The following is a 24,862-nucleotide window of genomic DNA, read 5'->3' as shown; positions in this document are numbered from 1 at the left end:
TATATTCCCATAATGGGAAGGACCAATAGTCCAGCTATTCTAATATTTTGTGTCTGATGGTAATACCAAAGAATAATTTGTGGGAGAGCATGGTTACATATATTTATCTATATATACCTATATAGATATCTTTCAGTCATATCAATATGTAAATTACAGTTTGCCTTAATTTATTTTTAGCCTGGCACTCATGAAATAGTTTATATCAACCCAGGAGTTACTTAAAATTTTTTTTTTGCCCAATTACCCCTTTAACTAGTCATATAAATTAATTTGTGTAAATGCGCAATGTAGTGTGTGAAGTATTAGTACTTCCTTTGTTGGTTTAAATCTATATTCTGTCCCTTATTTTTAGTATTATACTGAGATTCTAAATAATATAAACAATTTTTCCAATTATTTATTAGAAGTTATTGCAAGTTCAGCTTTGTGGCTGCTGAGCTTTTTCAGTCTTACCTGACATGTTGTGACCCCATTTGGAGTTTTCTTAGAAAAGATACTAGAGTGCTTTGCCATTTCCTTTTCTAGTTCATTTTACAGAAGATAAAATGTAGGCAAGCAGGGTTAAGAGACTTGACCCGGTTCAGACAGGTAGTACGTGTCTGAGGGATGGCTCAGGAGGAGAAGTGAGGCTGGTGACTTGCACAGCACTCCCTCACTCAAAACAAAGTCAAGAGAAAGTCATGTCATCATTTCTATGATGTCATGATTCTCTTTGAAAACAAAGGACAAATACAACCTGTGAGTAGACTAAGCTGCCTAAATGGGGACTCAGCCATCTGGGCAACTCAGCTCATCAACCTAGCCCTCTCCCTTTTCCTTCTCTCCCAAAGAAGGTAAATTTTGGTTGCCAGAAGTTGATCAGTTAACTTGGGGTACACTGCATTGGCTAGATTCCTTCCCCTTTTCTTTCCTTCTTTCTTGTCTCCCCTAAAACCTTAGACGCCGTGCACTCTGAAGCCCATGGACTGAACAATGAAGGGTCCTTGCCCAATCTTCACTCAATGGCTGTTTTGGAACCTCCTGGCTTAGAGTGAATGTAAATAGTAAGTTTCTCTTTGAAACAACAGGCCTGAGACTCCTGCCCCTCCCAGCACGATTTATCTACTTATTATTTTCTATTAAAGGAGCTATTCCCTTGACTACTTTTTAAAGAAGCCTATTCACTGAATGGACATGACCTCATTTTCAATGAGTACCTGAAAAGGCCTTAGCCTAAAAGGCCAAAGTCTCCCAGTGCATCCTGGGTCATCTCCAGTCATGCTGATGATTCAGACAGCTCTGGAGGAGAAGGGAGGCTGGTGACCTGCACAGCCCTCCCTCACTCAAAACAAAGTCAAGTTCAAGTCATGTCATCATTTCTCTGATGTCATGGTCCTCTTCAAAAATGGAGGACAAGCACAACAGTGTGTCTGAGGCCAAATTTGAATTCAGATCTAACTAACTGCAGGCCAGGTGCGCTATTCACTCCAGCACCTCAGCTACCGTTTACAAGTTCACCTTATCCATAGTCTTCATAATTTTGCAGATTTCAATCAAAACTAGACTTCTCAGGCTTTATATTTCCAAACTAAATAATCAAATAGATCAATGAACTGGGAAAACCAAAAAACTAGAAAACCAAAAATTTTAAAACCAAAATAGAAATTCTAAAAATCAAAGAGATTTCAAAAAAATTGAAAGCAAATTAAGGAAACAATTTTTATTAGGTTATTCTCAATAATAAAAAGACTCTCTATATTCCTTTACTCACTTTCATTGCCTTTCTGTGGACATTCTTCAGTACTGTTTGTCTACTGAAATGCAGCAACCAGAGTTCCAAGTGGTATTAAGAGTAGGCTAAGATTGTTTACTTTGTTTCTAAATAATCCTCGTAATGATGTCCAACATCTGGTTCTTTTTGACTAGAGTAGCTAGCACACTGCTAGCATGTCACAATATCCTAGTTACATACGTCATAAAATCAGAAACTTGCTGATTTGTAAGGAATCTCAAAAGTCATCTAGTGCAACCCTTATTCAAACATAAATCTGTAATGCTCCCAATAAGTAATCAAGTCTATCAAGGCTCTACTTGAAGACTTCCATTGACTGAGAGCTCAGTAACCTATCCCGCCAAAGCCTATTCCATTTGGACCGTGACTTGTTAGTGTAATCTTTGAAATCTTTCTTTTATGAAAGAGCTTTAAACCACTTCCATGTAATTTCTGTGCAGTGGAAATTCCATTCCACCCCAGTCTTGCTCTTTGAGGCTATGAACCAAATCTAATCCCTCTTCTGTATAACAAGATAATGCTTTAAATAGTTGAGAACAGCTATGTTGCTGTCCTACCCCACCCAAGTTCTCTCTTCTTCAGGATAAATAGCCCAGCTGTTTCACCTGATCCCTAGTGGCAATTTCCCCTAAAAAACTTCGGCTTCTTAGCCTTCTGTTCTCCAAATTAAACAGTCCCAATTTCCTTAATTTCTCACCAAATACAATTTTTCAGCGCTTTATTTGGATTTATTGTTCTAATGTGAACCCTTTAAAACTTTTTCTCAATATTCAATCTCAAAACTGAGCATAGTTGATTCAAGACTTCATTAATTCAGAATTTATGATAATTCTGAAAAAGGTATGCACAAGTTTTTCTATGAAGAAAAGATTTGCTACAGCAGATCAATATTAAAAATAAGCTCAAGAAAAATGCTTTAACTCCTTAAAAGAACTTTTATTAAGCATCTTAAAGTACCTTAGAAACTATGATAAAAAAAGTGAACATAGAAGGCCTAACATTTTCTTAGCCTAATCACCGAAATTCAAACTACTGTACTTATGTAATAAAACCACACATCTTTTAATATACATCCATCACAGTCCTCAAATATGTATGAAGCACCTAGTACATATCCATGACAGTGCTAAGCACTGGGGAGACAAAGAAGGAAAAAAATCCCCTCTCTCCAAGAGCTCACACTTTACAACAGGGGAAACCATGCAAACAACTGTATACAAACAGGATATACACAAACTATATTAGAGACTATCAAGAGAATAAAGGCAGTAGCATTAAGAGGGATGTGGAAAGGTTTTCTGGGGAAGGTAAGATCAAGAGATCGAGATGAAGAAGAATAAAATTCCAAGCCTGGGAGACAAGTCAGTAAAAATGCCAAGTGGAATTATGAAGCGTCATATGGGAGGAACAGCAAGGAGGCCAGGGAGAGGAATACACAAGGGCCTATACCAAGGGGGTTCAAGGGTCAGAGAAGGGACAAAGGCAGAATCAACAAGACTTGGCAACTGATGAAATATGATGGGGTTAGAAGGAAAAGAGGAAGTAAGGGGAAAGAATAACAACCAGGTCAGGAGTCAAAATAAATGGTGCTCTTGATAGTAGTATGTAAGTTGGGAATAGTGGAGGCTTTGGGGAAAAGAGAATGCCTTCAGTCATGGACATACTAAGTTTAAGATGTCGACAGAACACCCAGTTTGAGATGTCCAAGAAAGGTCAACAGAAAGGTTAGGGCTGAATAAAGAGATGTGGGAATCTTAAGTATAGAGACGATAGCTGAACCCATTGGAGTTGGGAAAAATCACCAAGCAAAATAGCAAAAAGAAAGAAGGGAAGAGCCTTGGGCATCACCCACAATTAATGGGCGTGACCTGGATGAAGATACTGCAAAGGAGATGAGAAAAGACTAGAACAGGGAAAGACCTGCAGACAAACCAGCAGACTTTTATCATAGATCAAGTGCAAAATGATAATGACAATGAAGGCCTGTACCAGGGCAGCAGCATCGGAACTAGATTGGATATGGGGGGTGAGAGATAGTAAGGAGTCCAGGATTACACCCAGGTTTCAAGTTGGAAGTACTGGGAAGACTGTGGTGCCCTCAACAGTAGTAGGGAAGGCAAGGGGAAGGGGAGATTCAGAGGGCAAGAAAGTGAGTTCTGTTTTGGATATGTTGAGTTTAATATGTCTACTGGATAGCTAGTCTGAAGTGTTTAAAAGACAACTGAAAATGCAAGAATAGAAGTCGGCAGAAAAGTAAGGGCAAAATCAGAATCACCAACGTAGACATGATCATTACAGCCATGGGAGCTGATGAGAAGACCAAGGGAAGAAACAGAGCTATAAGACAGGGCCCTGCGGGACACCCACGGCGACGCGCACCTACAGCGGCGTGCCACAAATGAGGATCCGGTAAAAGAGCACAAGGAGGGATCTAACAGATGGAGGAAAACCCTAAGAGGGCAGTGTTAAAAATTAACAAGAAGAAAGTACTAAAGACAAAAGTGCTGCGTCAAACTCTCCAGAAAGAGGTGAAGAAAAGAAAAAAGCCAAAGAAAGATGAGTGAGAAATAAAATACTGGGTTACACAATTTATTCCAAGCAGTTACTCAGTATCCCTTACCATAACTAGTCAAAATTCTTTAAATTATACTCTTAAAAAAGAGCCTATTTATGTAATTAATATAATGGAAATATTGCCCAAATGTCGAATATGCCTTTAGAAACTCTAGAGTTGGCTTCACAGAAACATTATAGTGCCAATTTTCTGTCTCTTACAAATATTTTTCTAATTACACTCTCTCACATAGCACTGCAATGATATTCATACCTCAAGGATCCATGATTTTATTGGGAAGGATACTCTATCCATCCTCACAGACTGCAACCCCTTCAATGGCTTAACATATGATCTTTTAGTGAAAAAGGAAAAGATAAACACTTGGGCAGAGCCAAGATGGCAGAACAGAGGCAGGGACATGCTCAAGCTCTTCCCCCAAATCCCTTGAAATACCTGCAAAAATTGACTCTAAACAAATTCTAGAGCAGCACAAGCCACAAAATGAAAGAGTAAAACTTATTTCCAGCCCAAGACAACCTGGAAGGCCAACAGGAAAGATCTATTGCACTGGGCTCAAAATGGAATGCAACCCAACTGCCAGCACAGACGGACTGGAGCAGGCCTCAGGGCACTGACAACTGCTGTGATTTCCAGATTTCTCAACCCAAAAATGCCAAAGACAGCTTTAAAGGTCGGTGAAAAAGTTCTCTCACCTGGGTGAGAGGAGAACATGGTCTAACCCCAGTTCCCAGGGCAGCGGCAACCACTGCTGCAGAAGTGGCGCTTCTGGAGTTCTCAGCCTACAGACAGTAGGGGAATTGAGTGCAGATCTGAGTCTCAATCATGAGTGGTGGTCCTAGGGTGAGGAGGAGCACTGGGGTGAGAAAGAGCGCTGAGGTGGCAGAGCTGGTGGTGGCTGTGCAGAGGGAATCCTACTCACAGTTCCAGGGCAGAAAAGAGTGCTTGTGATTGCTCACAGACCAGAGCACAGGTCAGGAGAGGAGTGAACACCTCTCCTTGATTATACCACTTTGGAGGAACTGAAAACTTATGGGTGCCTAGAGATATGTCAGAAAACAGTTGCTGCACAAAACCTCTGAAACCTGGGATAGTATATCCTCCACTTAACAAAGAGCTCAAAAGTCAAGTAATTGGCTGGGAAAATGCCCAAAAAGGGGGAAAAAATTAGACTACAGAAGGTTACTTTCTTGGTGAAAAGGTATTTTCTCCCATCCTTTCAGATGAGCAAGATCTAAGCATACTATCAGAGGAAGACATAAAAGTCAAGGCTTCTACATCCAAAACTTATAAAAAAAAATATGCAATGGACTCAAGTCATTGAAGAGCTCAAAAAGGATTCTGAAAATCAAGTAGGAGAAGTAGAAGAAAAATTGGGAAGGGAAATGAGAGTGATGCAAGAAAATCATGAAAAACAAATCAACAGCTTACTAAAGGAGACCCAAAAAGATAACACCTTTAAAAATAGACTAACCCAAATGGCAAAAGAGGTCCAAAAAGCCAATGAGGAGAAGAATACCTTAATGAAGGAGAAGTTTCAAAAGCTCACTGAACAGAATAATTTGTTGAAAGAGAGAACTGAATTCAGAGAAATTAATGACTATGAATTAAACCAAGCAGTTAGTAAACAAAACCAAAAATTTGAAAAAATAGAAGATAATGTGAAACATCTCATTGGAAAAACAACTGACCTGGAAAATAGATCCAGGAGAAACAATTTAAAAATTATGGCACTACCTGAAAGCCTTGATCAAAAAAAGAGCCTAGACATTATCTTCCATGAAATTATTGAGGAAAACTGCCCTGATATTCTAGAACCAGAGGGAAAAATAAATATTGAAAGAATCCACCAATCACCTCCTGAAAGAGACCCGAACAGAGAAACTCCTAGGAATATTGTGGCCAAATTTCAGAGTTCCCAGATCAAGGAGAAAATACTGCAAGCAGCTAGAAAGAAGCAATTTGAGTATTGTGGAAATACAATCAGGATAACACAGGATCTGGCAGCTTCAACATTAAGGGATCAAAGGGCTTGGAATGGGATATTTCAGAGGTCAAAGGAACTGGGACTAAAACCAAGAATCACCTACCCAGCAAATCTGAGTATAATACTTCAAGGGAATAAATGGTCATTCAATGATATAGAGGACTTTCAATCATTCACTTCATACTGAGGAAAAGACCAGACCTGTATAGAAAATCTGACTTCCCAAGACAAGAATCAAGAGAAGCATGAAAAGATAAACAGGAAAGAAAAATCATAAAAAGACTCTAAAGCTGAACTGTTTGCTACATGGAAAGAATGTATTTATAACTCTTGAATCTTTCAGTAATTTGGGTACATGGAGAGATTGTACATACGCGCGCGCACACACACACACACACACACACACACACATATAAAGATAGAGAGTACAGGGTGTGTTCAATCAGAAGAGATGATATTCACACAAAAATAAAATAAAATAAAAATTAAGGGGTAAAGGAGGAAAATACCGGAAAGAGAAAGGGAGAAATGGAACGGGGCAGGCTATAACTCATAAAAGAGATAAGAAAAATCTTGTTCAATGGAGGAGAAAAAGGAGAGGGGAGAGGGGAAAAATGAAGCTACTCTCTTCACATGTGGCTGAAGGAGGGAATAACATGCTCACTAAATTTGATATGAAAATTTATATCATACCACAGAAAATTAATGACATCTTTAGTTTGGGGGAAAGAATTTCAGTCCAAATTTCCTAGAGGACGGTAACCTCAGGTAAAATTCGGCTTTGATTGTAAAGTCAAGGTTTTAATGGTAAATTTGATTTTACGATGGCTATTTAATCAAGAACTAGAACATGTATAGAAAGGCATGTAAGCCACTTCAGATTTGCCTAAAAGATGTTCCTTAGCCAAAGTGAAATTACAATATTTGAAACCTGGTCATTGTAACTTGCCATTTTTAGACGCTATGGGACTGTTAAGTGACTGTTCTTCTGAGTCTAACTCCAGGTATGGATAGCAAGAAAGGCAGTCTGAGCCTCCAATACATGATGCCAGTAAGCCTGTGAGATGCTGGCATGAGCTGCAAAAGGTGATCTCATGGGAAGGGTGGGAGAGCAGCTGCTCAGCATGGGCTGAAGTAGGATTCTCCTGACTCAATTTCCCCACTGACACCTGGCAGACTTTAAGCCTGGCTGAATGCAAGTTCACAATCTACTCCTGCCTGGAATTGACATGAAGTTGGAGAGATACTGGTTCCCTGCAGTGTCCCTACTCTTGTTGGCAATTTCCTATAGTCAAAAGGTTTGTAAGCTTAATATCAGATCTATTAAATTACAGATTATTGGTAGGGGAACATCTGAGGTTAAGTCTAAAATTAAGCTATTATTCATAGGACTTTAGACCAACAACAACAAGTTAGAGTCCTTTAATTCTTAGTAATACTGTGGAGACGATCAGGTCAAGAGCTTGTGAAGTTAGCAACATAAATATTATTTGTGTCTCAGTTGGTTAATGTTTAAAAAAAAAATTCTTTTGTGGTCCATATTGTAAATGTTTTAAAAAGAAGTATCACCTGACCAAAAGTTTGAATTGTTTTATCTGTTGTAAACTGTGTTAAAAATGAAAAATAAAATTAAAAAAAATTAGAATGGAGGAGATGGAAGCTAATGACTTTATAACAAATCAAGAAATTATAAAACAAAACCAAAAGGATGAAAAAAATAGAAAACAATGTGAAATATGTGATTGGAAAAACAACTGACCTGGAAAATAGATCCAAGAGAGATAATTTTAAAATTATTGGTCTGCCTGAAAACCATGATCAAAAAAAGAGCCTTGACATCATCCTTCAAGAAATTATCAAAGAAAACTGCCCTGATATTCTAAAACCAGAGGGTAAAACAGAAATGGAAAGAATTCACTGATCACCTCCTGAAAGAGACCCCAAAAGGAAAACTCCTAGCAATATTGTAGCCAAGTTCCAGAGTTCCCAGGTCAAGGAAAAAATATTACAAGCAGCCAGGAAAAAAAAACAGAAAAAAACAATTCAAGTATTGTGGAAATACAATCAGGAGAACACAGGATTTAGCAGCTTCTATACTAAGTTATCAGAGAGCTTGGAATATGATATTATAGAGGACTAAAACCAAGAATCACCTACCCAGCAAAACTGAGTGCAATACTTCAGGGAAAAAAATGGAATTTCAATGAAATAAAGGAATTCCAAGCATTGTATTCTTGTTGAAAAGACCTGAGCTGAACAGAAAATTTGACTTTCAAATACAAGAATCAAGAGAAATATGAAAATGTAAACAGAAAAGAGAAGCCTTAAGGAACTCATTGAAGTTGAACTGCTTACATTCCTACATGGAAAAACATTTGTAATTCATGAGACCTTTTTCAGTATTAGAGTAGTTAGAGAGAATTTATATGTGTGTATGTGTATGTATGTAGGTGCATATGTGTATGTATATCATATGTGTAGGTATGTATATGGGTGTGGATGGATAAACAGACAGATAGGCAGATAAGATAGATAGATACAGAGGAAGAGAGAGAGACAGAGAGACAGAGGGTACAGGGTGAGCTGAATATGGAAAATACCTAAAAAATAAAATTTACTGTTGAGAGGAATGTACTGGGAGAAAGAGAAAGGGAGAGGTAGAATGTAGCAAATCATCTCACATAAAAGAGGCAAGAAAGAGCTTTTATGATGAAGGAGAGGAAGGAGGAAATGAAAAGGACTAAGGGAGCCTTACTCTCATGGGATCTGGCTTAAGGAGAGAATAACACACACTCAGTTGGGTAGGGAAATTTATTTTACCCTACAGGAAGGCAGGAGCAAAGGGGATAGGAGAGGGAGGATAATAGAAGGGACATCAAATTGGGGAAAGGGATAATCAGAAGCAAGTACTACTGTGGGAACAGGTAAAGAGAGAAAATGGAATAAATGGAGGGCAGGACAGAGAGAAATGTGGTTGGTCTTTCCCAACACAACTGTCATGGAAGTGTTCTGCATGGCTACACATGGATGAGCTATATTGAACTGCTTGCTTTCTCAGTGAGGGTGAGTGGGGAGGGAGGAAGAGAATATGGAACTCAAAGCTTTAAAAATTAATGTTAACAATTTTTTTCATGCAACTAGGAAATAAGATGTACAGGCAATGGGGTATAGAAAACTATTTTGCCCTATAGGAAAACAGAAGGGAGAGGGGGTGGGAAAAGGAGGAGGATGATAGAAGGGAGGACAGACTTAGGGGAAGGGGTGCATGGGGTACATGCTGTCCTGGAGTGAGGGGTAGGGAGAGATGTGAGGAAATTTGGAATTCAAATTCTTATGGAAGTTAATGTTGAAAACTGAAAAATAACTGTATTACGTATTAAAAAAAAAAACCCGATAAACACTTAATAGCCAACCTGGCATCACCAGGCCCATACTGGAAGCCTTTTTCACATGAAATGACCTGTCAGAGCTTATAATCCCACTAATATAACCTTTGAAAAATTAAGAATACCTCAGCACTATGATGATATGTTCTTATTTGCAGTCTCTCAGTAGTATGCGACACAGCTCAAAACAATTTATAATCTTGAAATAGATCCCAGAAGAAGTATGGACATTAAATCTTTCAAGTCTTAATTTCTAAGATTTATATATCTGTTAAATCATACTTAGAAACTTAGTCTAATACTCTTGAAGAGAAAACAACTATTAGCAAATTATTTAATTAAGAGCCTATTTGTAGTTCTATGAAGAATAATTAAGTGAATATTTAGTATTTCTAGATGACTCAACTGAAAATACAGTTTAGCTGTGCTCCCTACCCCACTTCCACAATTTCTCCCCCTAAAAAAAGCAAGGTAAGTACAATTTATACGTATTTGTGAAATTCAAGAACCTTTATGACTATAAGGCAGCCAGAATTATAGTCAGTAAAGACAACCTCTGATTAGAAAAAATGATTATTTTTGATAACTGGCTAATTGTTATTCCGTTTATTAATATCTGTTCCACTTTAGAATTTAGCTCCAATAATAACCTTCAGCCCTCTATTCCCACCTCTCAAAAATCAATTCTGGTTAAGCTTCTCAATCCATCAGCTGAACGAGTCAAACAGTCCCCATTCGTATCTATGAATCGTACTCACCATTGGAGCTTTCACAGGGGCTCTGAAGACAATGGTCAGCGGCTTTCCCAAGCTGCTGAGTCTTTCCTTCACTGCCTGATTCCTCTATAGTATCCATTTGCGAATGTTTTATTAATAAGGTGTCTGCTTGCCCTGGAGATTGTGGCTGCTGCTTCTCCTGTTCAGTTCTCAGTATATCATCTACTCTTTCTAAAGACACTGGAGAGTGCTGAGGGTTCTCCTTCTCAGTAAGTGATTCCAGATTCTCGTCAGATTCTTGGCTCTTCTCTCCCTTAGCATCTAGACTGTTCTTAGCACCCAGTTCTATTCCTGGATCAACGTCCACACAAGAATGAGTATCTTCGTGGGCCTCTTCTCCCACAACAGGCTGAGAGGCAATATCAGCTGAGGACTCATCTTTTGTGGCTTTCTCTTCTACAATGACACCACAGCTTTCTGAGGTGGCCTCTCCCCCAGCCTCTGGGTCCTTCTGTTCCAGTTCTTCATCATGCATTTTCAGTTTTTTTGGAGAATCACTACCACTGACACTAGTATTAACTTCCATAGCTCCTTGGTACTCTTGATCTGGGATTTTTTCTTGGAGGCATAATCCTGGTGACTGAGTCTGAATCAGAGAGGGATGGAGTGGGCTACTCTCCCTGTTTTCTTTCTCTTCTTTCTGCCCCTCCTCTTGACTTTCACAAGGGGTTTCAGGAATTTCTTCAACCTCAGAAATTGAAGACCTCTTCTCTGCGTGATATTGTTTAGCCTCCACAGAGACCTCCTGATCTAATGCATTTAAGTGGGCCTCAGACGCAACAGCCTCAGATGAAACAGCCTCAGATGGAACAGCCTCAGACGGAAGAACCTCAGACGGAACAGCCTCAGACGGAACAGCCTCAGACGGAACAGCCTCAGACGGAACAGCCTCAGACGAAACAGCCTCAGAGGGAAGAACCTCAGACGGAAGAGCCTCAGACGGAAGAGCCTCAGAAACAGCCTCAGACGAAAGACTCTCAGAAAGAAGTACTTGGCTTCCTGAATCACATGTAAAATCAACACAAACATGTTCCATCTCTTCTCTGGTTTTGCATTCAGTGGCTGAAATGATCATTTCATTTGTAGTTTTTACAGCATCTTCTGTCTTTTTACAGTTTTCACTCAGCTCTTCTTGACTGTCTTTTGTTTGGTTCACTAGTACACTAGAATCTTCTGTGGGACAAACTTTAGATTCCAGAGTTTGAGATACAGGTTGCGTATCTTCAGTCTGCGTGTTCTTAGCATCTTCATCGATCTGCTGAGAGGTCAAACTCTCCATCTTTGTAGACTGGCTGCAATCACTTCCAGAAAGCATCAGCTCACAGGATTCTCCCATTAGTGGCTGCCCAAGATCCTCAGTGGGATTTCCTTCCTCAGTCTGTGAAGTCTTAGAGCACTCCACTGTGAAAGAGGAATTGTATCTATCTTCAGTGTTCTTTTCGTCACTTGGTCCCTGCTCCAAACTTGGAGATGGAATAAAAATGTCCTAAGGAGAGAAAAGGTAATAAACATTTTTTCTTCACATTCAAATTACTTTGTTCACCTATAACTCACATCAGAAACCTACATCTCTTTTTATTCAAACTAGAAACCAAATAACTGAGTTTATAAGCACTTTGCCCATGATCACAGGGTTAAAAAAGGTGTGTTTAGGAAAAAATCCCAGATTTGTATATCAATCTTTTTCTCAAAACAAAAAGCTACTTCCTCCTCTAGTTCCTCTTGCCAAATCACAGACATGAGTAAAACAGAATGTATATAAGATATTTTTAAAGATAACAGACTTCTCCCTTGGAAGAAAGGAAAAACATTTAAATATTTGACTACATATGTTTAGAGTTCCAATACAGCGTCACACAGCTAAATGGGCACTTTAAAAATAATGATGGTGAAGAATCAGCACGCACTTGTGTGAATTTTACTAAAGGACTCTGTCTTAGGAAGAGTGGTGATTGTGAAACCCAGAAAGTACATGACTCCTTAAACACAGAGTAAACCGTTCAGTGAAGTTCTCATTCTTTCACAAAAGAGCAGTGCAACCATCTTGCTTCCCAGTATTATGGCAGCTGATGAATGTCACTACGCTGATAACAAGTCAAATCTAGGACAGATGTCAATTCTAAAAGATTTTTCTTTTGCTGTGCCACTCTGAATTGGAATTGTGAAAAGTTGTATGCCAAGCAGGCGAGGTATGAATGTGCTATTATTTTAAAATTATAACATCTAACTAGGAATCAAATAAGATTACAAGACAGTCCATACGTACAATATCAGTCTATATTTCAGCGCCTTGAATTTTTTCTTTGCTCTTTTGGAAAATACGCAGCTAAGTCCTAAATACTATGAATAATAAATCCCCTAAAGTGTTTGCATTATTTGAATACGCACTGCATATTTCCACTGGGCTAGAATAAATAATCAGAGTTTACATAAATATAACTTTGAATAGCACAAATGCAAACAGGAATTCCATTATTTGCACTAATTGGGACCTGACTGTAACGGTCACATATCTGAGAGCCTGGACAAACACTTTTTTTTTCTCCCCTTTTTTTTTGCGAGGCAATCTGGGTCAAGTGACTTGCCCAGGGTCACACAGCTAGTAAGTGCCTGAAGCCACATTTGAACTCAGGTCCTCCTGATTCCAGGGCCGGTGCTCTATCCACTTCACCACCGAGATGCCCCTTTAGACAGACACTTTTAACAACTACTTTTAAAATACATTCCTTTTGAAAATGTGTTTAATAGACCCAAATGTATAATCATACAAGTCATTCCCCAATTGATAAATGGTCAAAGGATATGAACAGGCAATTTTCAGAGGAAGAAATTAAAGCTATCTATAATCATATGAAAAAATGATCTAAATCACTATTGATTAGAGAGATGCAAATCAAAACAACTCTGAGGTACCACATCACACCTATAAGATTGGCAAACATGACAGAACAAGAAAATGATAAATGCTGGAGAGGATGTGGGAGAGTTGGAACACTAATTCATTGTTGGTGGAGCTGCGAGCGCATCCAACCATTCTGGAGAGCAATTTGGAACTATGCCCAAAGGGCTACAAAAATGTGCATACCCTTTGACCCAGCAATATCGCTACTAGGACTATATCCCCAAGAGATCATAAAAATGGGAAAGGGTCCCACATGTACAAAAATATTTATAGCAGCACTCTATGTAGTTGCCAAAAACTGGAAGTCAAGGGGATGTCCATCAATTGGGGAATGGCTGAATAAATTATGGTATATGAATGTAATGGAGTACTATTGTGCCATAAGAAATGATGAACAAGAAGACTTCAGAGAGGCCTGGAAGGACTTATATGACCTGATGCTGAGTGAAAGGAGCAGAACCAGGAGAACTTTGTGCACAGCAACGACCACAGTGTGTGAGAGTTTTTTCTGGTAGACTTGGATTTTTGTAATAATGCAAAAACTTCTTATAAAAAAAAAAAAATCCCAAAGGTGGTTCTCAAGGCAAAATGCCTTCCACACTCAGAGAAAGAAATATGGAAGTCATTCGCAAAATGTAGCAGATCATGTTTGTGTATGTGTATGTGTTTGTGTATCATGTTCTGATTTGTTATACGATTTCTTTCAGTTATTTTAGTCTGACTACATAGCATGACTATAGTGAAAATATACTCAATAGGAAAGTATATGTAGAATCTATACAGAATTGTATGCAGTCGTGGGGAGGGAGGGGGGTAGTGGGGGGGGATAAAATCGCAATTGTATGGCAGTGATTGTTAAACATTAAAAAATAAAAAAAAATAAATAAAGTACTTGCTAAGGTGGCTTTACTATGTGTCAGTAACTATGGTAGGAGCTGGCGATACAAATACAATAAATCTTGGCAAGGACTTCTCAGAAAACATGAAAGAAGTTCGAGAAAAATTATGTTCGAACATTTTATATAATATACCACAAGCTTCAAATGGATGCATGATCTGAAGATTAAAGTCATAGCATTAAAAAAAAGAACAGAGGAAAATCCGATCAGGTACCTTTAAAAGCAACAGCTAAAGGCAGAATTCTTACCAAACAAGATTAGAGAATAAAACTGATAATTCTGATTACATGAAACTGAAGAACTCTTATACAAATTTAATGGAACTAGAATAAGGGAAGCAGTTGACAAGGGGAAAAAGCTATCACGTAGGTCTGACGCATGCCTGATTTCCCAGATTTCGAGGGAACCAGCATGGACATATACAATTAAAAGTCATTCCCCAGTGGGTGAAGGCAAAAAAGATATAAACAAATAGTTCTTAAAATGACTATGAACGATTATATGAAGGATTGCTTCAACTCACTAATAATTAGGGAAAAATAAATTAAACCAAGTCTAAAGCTTCATTTCATGCCTAGAAAATCGGCAGATAACAAAAAATGGGAAGTCAAAATTGGAGAAGTTGTGGAAAGATAAGCATATCAAAGATAGCAGGAAAGTACACAAAATATTTCTAAGCACTTTTTTTTGGTAGCAAGTAAGTGGAACAAGGAATAGCTAAAAAAAATGATGGTGTCTGAATAGCAGAGAGGTGCAGAAGGAGCCACGTGCTTTCACACATGGCCAAATGGTGATTCCTTTAGTTCCATTACGCAAGGCAGGGCCAGGGCTTCTATTTTTGAAAGAAAGATTTTTGGAGAGGGATGGTGCTAATACAGACACACAGACACACACTCACACATCAAAGAAAGGGTCAACGAAACATTTAAAAATACACAAAAGATCAAAATCAGAAGAAGTTCAGAAAGGAACAAAGCAATTCTGTTAAGTTTAACATTTTCTTAAAAAAGCCCTCAAACGACTTGCAACAGAAATTTTGTTCTTTGTATGTTGAAATATTCATATTTAAGTTCATAATAAAAAAAGAACATTTGAAATTAAAAAAACAGGCACACCGCTACACTGCTCCTAAAGCTCAGTTAGTCCAATCATTTTGGAAACAAGATCTCACTGGCAGACGTATACACCAAGCAGGTCAGAGACAAAAAAGGTCCCATTTATAGCCATGTATTGATAACAGCACTTTCGGTAACAGCAAAGAACTGGAAGCAAAGTAGATAGATACCCCATCCGTGGGAAGTAGAGAAGCAAACAGTGATACATGAATATAACGGAATATTGCTGTACCATAAGAATTGACTAATTGAAGAGACAGAGAAATACGTGCTCTTCTATGAAATGATGCAAAATGAAGCAGTCAGAACAAAGAATACAGTGCACATAATGACAAAAAATGTAAATGTATAAAAACAAAAAAACAAGGCAAGGAAAACGGAATGCAGGGAAATGATAATGATCAAGGAAGAGACATGAGGATGCACCTCCCTCCCTCATTTTCAGATACGGAGGACGATACACATGGGACAACGTCAGACCGGACTGAGGAGCAGGTTTGTTTTGCCGAATTATTTTCTTTCTTTTTCTGTTATTCGGGACAATTCCCAAGAAAGAAGGTTCGAGGTATATTGGAAAATGAAAAACAAAAAATACAAATCAAAGTGTAAGTTCTTCATAGTTGTCAAAGTTTGGTACATATAAAATATGACAGTTAGAAATAAACTACTCAGAGCAAATATTACTTGTGGATTACCAAAAATATGGACTTTTTAGCAGCACTTAGTAAAACTTGTGGCTGATTTGGTATTTTTTGATAAATTATTAAAATTACAAGTCTGAAATGATGAATGAAAATACAGTGAAGGAATGAAAGATACTTACTACATCTCTGCTACTTTTCTTCACACTAAACTTGAGAGGAAGGGATCTTCGGACCTTTTCTTTAGGACTTCTCTTAGGCGAGAAGCAACCTGCCTTCCCTGACTCCACCCTAGGAATTTTTTCATAAGAGGGAAGAAAAAAAATGCAATTTTTGATAACGACAATTTAAGCTGTATATGTTGCCAACAATATTTTTTCTGCGAGGCAAAACTTAACATAAAAATCCACAATAAGTTTTAGTGCTCATCTCCTAAAAGAATAAAAATATCAGACACTCTTGATGGAGGAGTCCTAACTAGCTATGTGGGACCTTTGGCAAATCACAACTTGATGACAGTTTCCTCAACATTTATAACATTAGGATTTATATCAGATGATTTCTAAGTCTATTCTAGATCTAAGATTTTATAAGTAGTGGGAATATGAAAACTTTATTTGTGTACCTAATTGTCATGCTTCTGACAAGAACTATTATAGTCCTTTGAACTTGGATCAAATAGATTTTCAAATCACAAGTAAAACATTAAGATGATATACTGTAGGGCAAAAGAGACAAGATTTTAATCAAGCAGAAGTGGTTTTTAGATTGAGAATCTTTCTTTGATAGAGGGAAAAAAGGAAAATGTTCTTGACTAATAAGAGTATACTGACAGGGAAATTTTCAAAAATGTTTTATTATTAAAATTGTATCAGTTTGCAGAAACAATAAATAACAAAGCAAACTATCCAAATCATTTAAACTAAGTTTCATTAGTTATCAGTGACTGAAGCAACTCACCTGCACACTTTTTCGCTTGCAATCCTTGTACTTCGCCTCTGAACACCTGTACTGAACCAACGACTTCCACTGATGGCTATGGGGGAGACTGAACTCTGGGAAGATGCACCAGGACTTGCTTCAAACTGAACTACAAAAGTAGCATAACATATATTAACTGATTTGTTTTAAAGCACAAAACATCAATAATATTGTTTTTTAAGAGACTTTTGAATTCCAAAATTTTTTTTTAAATTTTAGCTTAATAACCTTCCTTCATTTTCCTTTTACATAAAACACTATTTTTATTAATGTTATACTTTAGGAGGATCAAGAAAATGTTTAATTCGATTTTAACTTCTGTTAATAACATACAAAACAGTTCCTATATATAAACTCTGACTTGATATCCCCAGGGGAGAATATCACATTCCTTCTGTTTCCCCAATTCATGATAATTACCCTCAGCTAATTAAACATTATGCTAATAACCACTTGGATCTTCCAGTGTTTTTCTATTCCTTTGATTTCAATTCACTCTCCAGGTTCTCTTCTTACCTGTCTCAGTATCATTTTCAGTTTCCTTTGCTGAATCATCACCCCTGTCCCACTCCTAACCACATATATTCTCCAAGTCTCTGGGCCCTTCTCCTCTCTACTCACATACATACCACCCTAGTTCAGACCTTCCTCACTCTTGCTTGAACTATAATAACAGCCTAATTAAACTCCTAGCTTAAGTTTCCCCCCTCCAATTCATCCTCCACATAGCCTCCAAAATATTCTTCCTGTAACAATATGTTTATCAGGTCACCTCCTTAAGAAGCCGTGGTACCTTTAGATAAAAAAACATAAAATTTCTCAGCTTGGTTTTTAAAGCTTTTCACAGTCTAGATACAGACTACTTTTATATATAGTTTCTAATATTCTCTTTCATGTAGTCTATTCCACACTGTCGTACCTGCTGTCCTCTGAATTTGATAACCCACTTCCTGCCTCCATGCCTTTGACTGCAATGTACTCCCTTCTTTATCTCTGTCCTTAAAAATCTCTATTCCTCCTAGTAGTGTTTTCTCTCCCTCACCAAGTTATCTCATATTTATTTGTTTACTTGCTTATCTTCCTAGGTAAATTTTAAGTGCCCTGAAGGTAGAGACTTTCAAATTTCTGTCTTTGGGAAGATAGTGTCATTGAACTGAAGAATACACGGTGGGATATAAGGTGTAAGAAGACTGGAAAGAGGCAAAAAAATGGTAAGGGAGACTGACAATTGGTCATAAGGCAATTACAGGGGCCCCTTTGATGGCAATGGATATAAACCCAGATAGGTAAAAAAAAAACCTCTTTTTTTGTTGAATTTAAAATCAATAGTTAATTTAAAGAACAGTTGACCTAAAATCAACAACTGACTTACTAAAATTAGTTTACTCAATTTCAGGATAAATTACTATGGCCAGGGTTCTTTCCCTTGCTATACAGTGGTTGTGTAATGGTGGACTACTACAGAATGGCTATGTGACCCTGAGCAAGTCTTCTACTTCTCAGTGCTCTGGGCAGTTCTCTATAACCATACATTGGTAGAGGGAGTTTGCTCACCTGAAAGTCCCCAATACCATTAAAATCACAGGTGCAGTCACTGAAATCACAGCTCCACCTTCTATCCCTTGTACGTTCTAAGATGATGTAGTCACAATTAGTTTTCTCAGTTTTTTTGGTCACTTCAATACTACTCACCAGTTTTTCCTTGTGAGGGTTAGGGGCTATAACTGTGATTTCATTTGTATAGGGAACTCTCTGGTGAGGTAATTATCCCTATTAATACAAGCCAGCACGTTCTCTGCAACTTAAAGAGTGGCTTAGAGCACAGATATCAAATGTGTGGCCCCCTGTAGCCAGAACTAGATAAAAATGTAATTGGGAAATATTTAATACAGTAAATAAAAATATAATAAAAATAGAAAGCATTACATTTTAAAATTACGTCAACATGCAACACAGGAATCCTTAGAATAGATTAGTAACCCCCTATTCCTATTTGAGTTTGCTATTACTGACTTCCAACCGTGACAGATTAAATGATATGCCCATGGTCACATAGCCAGTATATGTCAGAGATGGGACATAAACCCAATTTCCAAGATTAGCTCTCTATTCATTATACTATATTTCTATTGGCAAGAATTAAATCCTAACCTCCAGTTTCCCTGCCAGTTCACTCTACCATCTGAAAGATGAAAATGTCAGCAAGGCAATAATTCATCAGATGTGTCTATTTTAAGCAGAATGAGACTTCTAGAAGATATTATGATGCTTAACACCCACCATCATTAGTATGTCTCTGTGTGAGTAAAACTGTAGATCTTTATAGCAAGAAGCCATCTCTAGAGCTCATGGTTCAGTCTCCTTATTTCATAAGTGCAGAAACTGACATCCAGAGGAGCTGAATCACTCACCCAGGATCATGCGCACTACTGTAAGTAGCTGAGCTGGAACTACAATCCAGAAGTCTTGACATTCAGTGTGTTTCTCTACTCTACCATATGGTTTCCAGGAAAATTTGGGGTCCAGGAATATTGTAAACTCTTGCTCTTGTTGTCCATTTGAAAAAAGGTCTTAAAAACAAGTTCCCAACTCATAAATCCAGTCAGAAAAAAATTTATAAAGGTTAATCAGGGCACATTCTCCATGAGCAGGAGTTTGAGATCTCCTGACATCTGGGTTGGAAACTACAGAGCTTGAGAGAAGTGCAAAGTTGAACATAACACTAGGGACCCAATCACAAAGCATTTACTCCTAATGCCTTCAACTTCACTCCTAGCTTCCAGTACTCAAAGAAAGAAAAAGTAAAGCATCATCACAGAATACTAAAATGTGAGTTTTCAATAAAATTTTACTTTTCCTAGAGTCCCAGTTGGAAAAGGCCTCAGGAGCCATCTAATCATCTCATCTTATCTGTATCTGAACAAGAAATGTCCTCTATAACATCCTTGAAAGGTGGTAACCCAGACATTAAAGCCCTCTAGTTGCGGGGGAAGGGAAGGGAAGAAATTCACTACTTCCTAAAACAATCCATTCTATTTTTGGAGAGCACTAATTGTTAGGAAAATTCAATTCAATTTAATAAATATGAAGTGACTACCATATAGAAGCTAGATGGCACAGTGGATATTGCATTGAGCTTGAGATCAGGAAGACTCAACTTCACGAGATCAAATCTAGACTTCACACACACCTTATTCAGTGACTTAACTTTGTTGATCTCAGTTCCTCATCCGTAAAAGGAGTTGGAGAAGGAAATGGCAAACCACTCCAGTATCTCTGCCAAGAAAACTCCAAATGGAGTCAGAGAAAAGTCAGACACAACTGAAATGATTAGTCCCTTGTCCTCAAGAACTCACATTCTACTGTGGGAAAATAATATATACACACAAATACATACTGGATTGACAGTGGAGTGGGATCAGGAAAATTATTTAACAAAAATGTTTTATACTTTAACAGAGAATCTAAAAATCCTATTATTTAAAGCTCGCTGGAAAAAAAAATATATTCACCTTTTAAGCAGATAAAGACTAAAGGTCAAAGAAACATTACAAAGTAAATTCAGGCTATGCAGTAGTTCAGATGAAAGTAAAGAAAGTTACAAATAACTGCAAGAATCTTAGTGCTAGCAAACAGTAACCTAAACACCAACCAACTAGTGGAGTAAGGCAGTCATAAGAGAGCTTGCACTCAGAGATTTGAACCAAAAATTCATTGAAAAATTAGTTTGAACTTGAACTTATAACAAAATATGGACAAACTATTATAATGAACAATTTCACACAAAATTACACAAGAATTGAAATATAAACTGACTCAACTCCCTGGTATAGAATAACCTATTAATAAAAAAAAGTTAATAACCCACTTGAGTTTTGTTACATGTTTAGCAGTACTTAGTTATAAAGAGACAGAAAATCATTTCAGCAGATTAGCCTATGAACAAAATGCTTAATTTTCTAATCTCAGAATTTCTAGTACAATATGACCAATATCACTAGGGAACCCCCTATATGAGGGGCTCAACCTGGAATCCATGCTCACAAGAAATTCTTGGATACGTTTCAGGGGTTCATGAACTTAGATGGGAAAAAAATTACATCTTTATTTCAATATTGCTGGTTTCCTCTGTAATACCATTTATTTAATTTTACATACTTAAAAAATATTTCAAGGAGTACAATGTATCTATATATATAGATATAGATAGATTTCATCAGATGGCCAACAGGGTCCATGAAACAAAAAAGGTTAAAAAACTCCACTATGCAGCATCCCCACTCAAAAGTTCTACTTTATTTGGCATTATGTTGACATTTTTTCCTTACTGTTAAAAAGCCAAATTTTGACTAAACACAAATAAATCTTGTCAGAGAACAAAGTTAAAGACAGACTGCAAAAGCTTCCATCTAGTACAGTCATGTATGATACTTACCAGCTTTGTCTTGCTGAGGTGTAGTGGAGGGTGTTCTGTTACATTTAAGCTTATTCGGTACTCCACTAACAAAATCTGAAATGCAAGACACAGAAGCAATCATGTCTTGCTCTGTTAATACACATTTAATATTTATGATGTGCTAAAAAAAAATTGTACCAGCAGATACATTTTCATTAGGTCATTATAAGAAAAATAGTCACAGGTGGAATTGATGCCCAGTAATAATGAAATACAAAGAAATTTTGCACCTTTCAAAAGATAATTTTAATTAAGTAGTTCGCATCTCTCGAGAGGATATTTCAATTCAAATACAGTCAACACTATACTTCTAAATGTTTCTCAGCAGAAAAAAATTGGAAGGTATTCTTACCTCTGGGAAAATGCTAATTAAAAAGCAAAAGGTTTTAATGAGTAAATGAAATTGGTGACTAAGTTGTGAATTTTCTGAAAAGTAATTTTGGAGTTTGAAAGTGAAACAATGTATTATACGGGCCTTATGTCGAATATCACTAATTCACATTTATGTAGCATTTTAAAGTTTTCAAATGTTTACCTCACAACCCGATGTGAGTTAAGTAACATATTTTAAAATTTGTTTAAAATAATTAGTACATATTGATGATGAAAAGTAATTGTAAATTTTTCTGAATTCATTTCCAAATAATTCACCCCTTAAACAATTGTACAATGCTAAAGAAACAGCCATTCTGATGATGCGGGACAAATTCCACTCTAACAAGCACGAGTAAAAAGAATCCTCATTCTGCTTAAACCAGAGTAGAGACAAGCTGATGTAACAGGCACCCATAAAGCCTTTAGGACTACAAAATGGAATCATTCCAGAGTATTGCAGCATTTCTTACCAAGAAGCTAGCCTAACGACATGAAACATCTTATTGCTAAAAGATTGCAGAACATGGTAAAAAAAAAACAAAAGTCAACTCCAAGGAAGATGTAGAACAATATTTTTACCAAACACAACTTATCTAAAACGAAACAGACAAGACTATAGTAACCAAACACAAGGCTCTCCTCCCAACCATTTCTACCATTAAGTAATTTTCTGCTACCATCATGCAAGAAATATGAGGGGAAGGGGGTGTTTATTATTCATAACCCCTATTTGAGTTCAGTCTTAATACTTTACTTCAGTGGCTTTAAAGAGCACAGTTTCACAATCTGGGCTTCGGGGGGAAACCTGGTAGCTTCAAGAAACTGTTCAGTATAATGTCCTTCTTCAATATACACATATACAAACTGATGGTTTAAAGCACAAAGACTATTTTAACAGTGTATAGACAGCTCAAATATAAATTGCATACAAGCAGGTGGCAATGTAAAATAAAGCTATTTACATTGAGAAGACCCAGATTCAAGTCTGGGTATGCTACTTTTGCTATCTTTGTGACCTTGGGTCTCAGTTTCCTTGCATATTAAAAAGGGGGGCAAACCAAATTATCTCTATATTTCTCCAAGATGTCTTCCAGCTCTAAAAGTCCTATATTCACAGTGTCAAATTTAATACAATAATCAAACCTATACTCTAGGTCAAATTGAACACAATAATCAAACCTACACACTAAAGCCATTTTCATACTTCTAAAACCTCCATCCCTAGGTTAAGCAGTTTCACCATTTCTTCTTGACAAGCATTATCTGCCAGGCACACAGTTCCAGGCACTGCTGTCTTTCCAGTACCAATACTGACATGCTAATAATAGATAACCAAGGCAGCATTTATATCTTATTATCAATACTATCTAGAGAGAAACAATACAATCCACTTAACCACCGAAAGAGCAAGATTTGTGTCATACTTTTTGCCAAGATTAACTCGCTGATTCAGGGTTTTATTTAAAATATGAATATTATGTAGCTAATAAGTAGAGCAGGGACACATACTAGATAACCTAAACGTTAGATAACCTAAATGTTACTACAGAGATTCGGTTCTGGGATGTTTGAAGTTAACCAGTTAGCTAGGAATAGGAGGAAGAATGTCAGTCTCTTGAAAACAATATTTCAAAGCTTCTGATCTAATTAACAAGATAACTAAAAATACTCAACTGGAACAAAATATAAAAGGGCAGCCTCTGCTGAAACAACATCTTAGAGAGGTGGCACTGTTAGGCTAGGTGAACTATATGAAGGGAAACTTGGTCTTGATGACAGTTGATACAAACTACCCTGCCCTTCAAAGGGCCTTCACCCCAACATAATATGTGTGAACAGACCTGGCATGAAACTTAGAATGTAGAGGATTTAAGCTTCTTCCTCAAACCTTCAGGAGGAAACTGAAGGGAAGATCTATGAAAGTGACTGTTCAAGCTAGAATGATGAACATTCAGGATGTACTGGGATAGAAACTAACAGGAAAGAAAGTTTGAACTGGCACGATGACTGCGTGTAAATATGTAAGTATTTGACATAGAGCACAGATGGGGCACAAAAAACTAAAAAGACCTGGCACTCTTCCTCTTTCCTCCCAGTAACCCAAGCAGGATGTATCTGTCACTCCGCCTTTTCTCAGCCCCAGGAGCAACTTTGAAGAAAAAAAAAAAAACCCAGACACAAAAGATAATTTAAAAAACTACGCAATAGGACCACAGACCATTGCAGTGAAGCTGATGACAGGAGAAAATAAATTTACATAGAAACATATAATTCATACGTAAAAGCAATCTTAAGAGTCTGGTCCTGAAAACAATGGAGAGTTCCTCTTGTTCTACCTAGCGAAAGGTATAAGGGAATCCCATGGAAAGGAGGCAGACACAAAATGATCCAGTCCACTTGATGACACTACTTTCCTTTCTGTGTACCCCAAGGCTTATATCTGTAGCTTATCTGTTCTTTCTGTACAGCGGTCAAAAAACATTTATTAAGTGTCAGGCACCAATCACATAAATTATCTAGCTTTTAGGCTTGACCTCTAGCTCTGGCCTTTTGATGTACATCATCCTTCTGCTATCTTTAAAAATACAAAGAAGCTGCTTTGGAATGACATGCATCTGTGTGGCTAGAATTTCTCTGGAGGTCTACATCTGCTTTATTTTGGTCTTGTCTGAGTTTAATCTACAAAAATATAATCTACCGAATGCAAAAAAACAAAAGATTTTGTCAACATCCCCCTAAATCCTAAAAAACTGTTTGCCTGTAAAGGAAATTGAACTACATGATTTTTAGGGTCCCTTCTAACTTTAAGTTATGTGAGTCCTAAAATATATTTGACTTTATTAAAAATTGTATTACAATGGCCTGCAGTCCTATTGACTCTTTGCACCTTTTTCATCTATTCCTTCCTTTTTACAATGCTACCAATTTAGGCCAGGCCTTGACTATTCACACCTGGATTATTGCAAAAACCTTCCTCAATTCCCTTCCAGTCTTT

The 24,862-nt window shown here is 37.3% G+C and overlaps 1 protein-coding gene and 1 pseudogene across 1 annotated transcript in view; one reads left to right on the top strand and one right to left on the bottom strand.

Moving 5' to 3' along the window:
- LOC140513780 (TP53-binding protein 1-like) overlaps nt 1-24,862 on the bottom strand; it is an 80,980-nt gene that overhangs the window by 29,870 nt on the left and 26,248 nt on the right. The window contains exons 8-11 of the mRNA XM_072623785.1: nt 21,472-21,546; nt 17,016-17,145; nt 16,238-16,346; nt 10,481-11,984 (exon numbers count right to left, since the gene is read on the bottom strand). Coding sequence (XP_072479886.1) covers nt 10,481-11,984; nt 16,238-16,346; nt 17,016-17,145; nt 21,472-21,546 — 1,818 coding nt within the window. The remainder of the gene's footprint in view (nt 1-10,480; nt 11,985-16,237; nt 16,347-17,015; nt 17,146-21,471; nt 21,547-24,862) is intronic.
- LOC140513823 (enhancer of rudimentary homolog pseudogene) overlaps nt 439-24,862 on the top strand; it is an 87,051-nt pseudogene continuing 62,627 nt past the window's right edge.

The sequence above is a fragment of the Notamacropus eugenii genome, chromosome 7, assembly GCF_028372415.1.
Source record: "Notamacropus eugenii isolate mMacEug1 chromosome 7, mMacEug1.pri_v2, whole genome shotgun sequence".
Lineage (NCBI taxonomy): Eukaryota > Metazoa > Chordata > Mammalia > Diprotodontia > Macropodidae > Notamacropus > Notamacropus eugenii.
The sequence above is the reverse complement of the archived record's forward strand: the minus strand, read 5'-3'. Positions and strand labels throughout refer to the sequence as shown.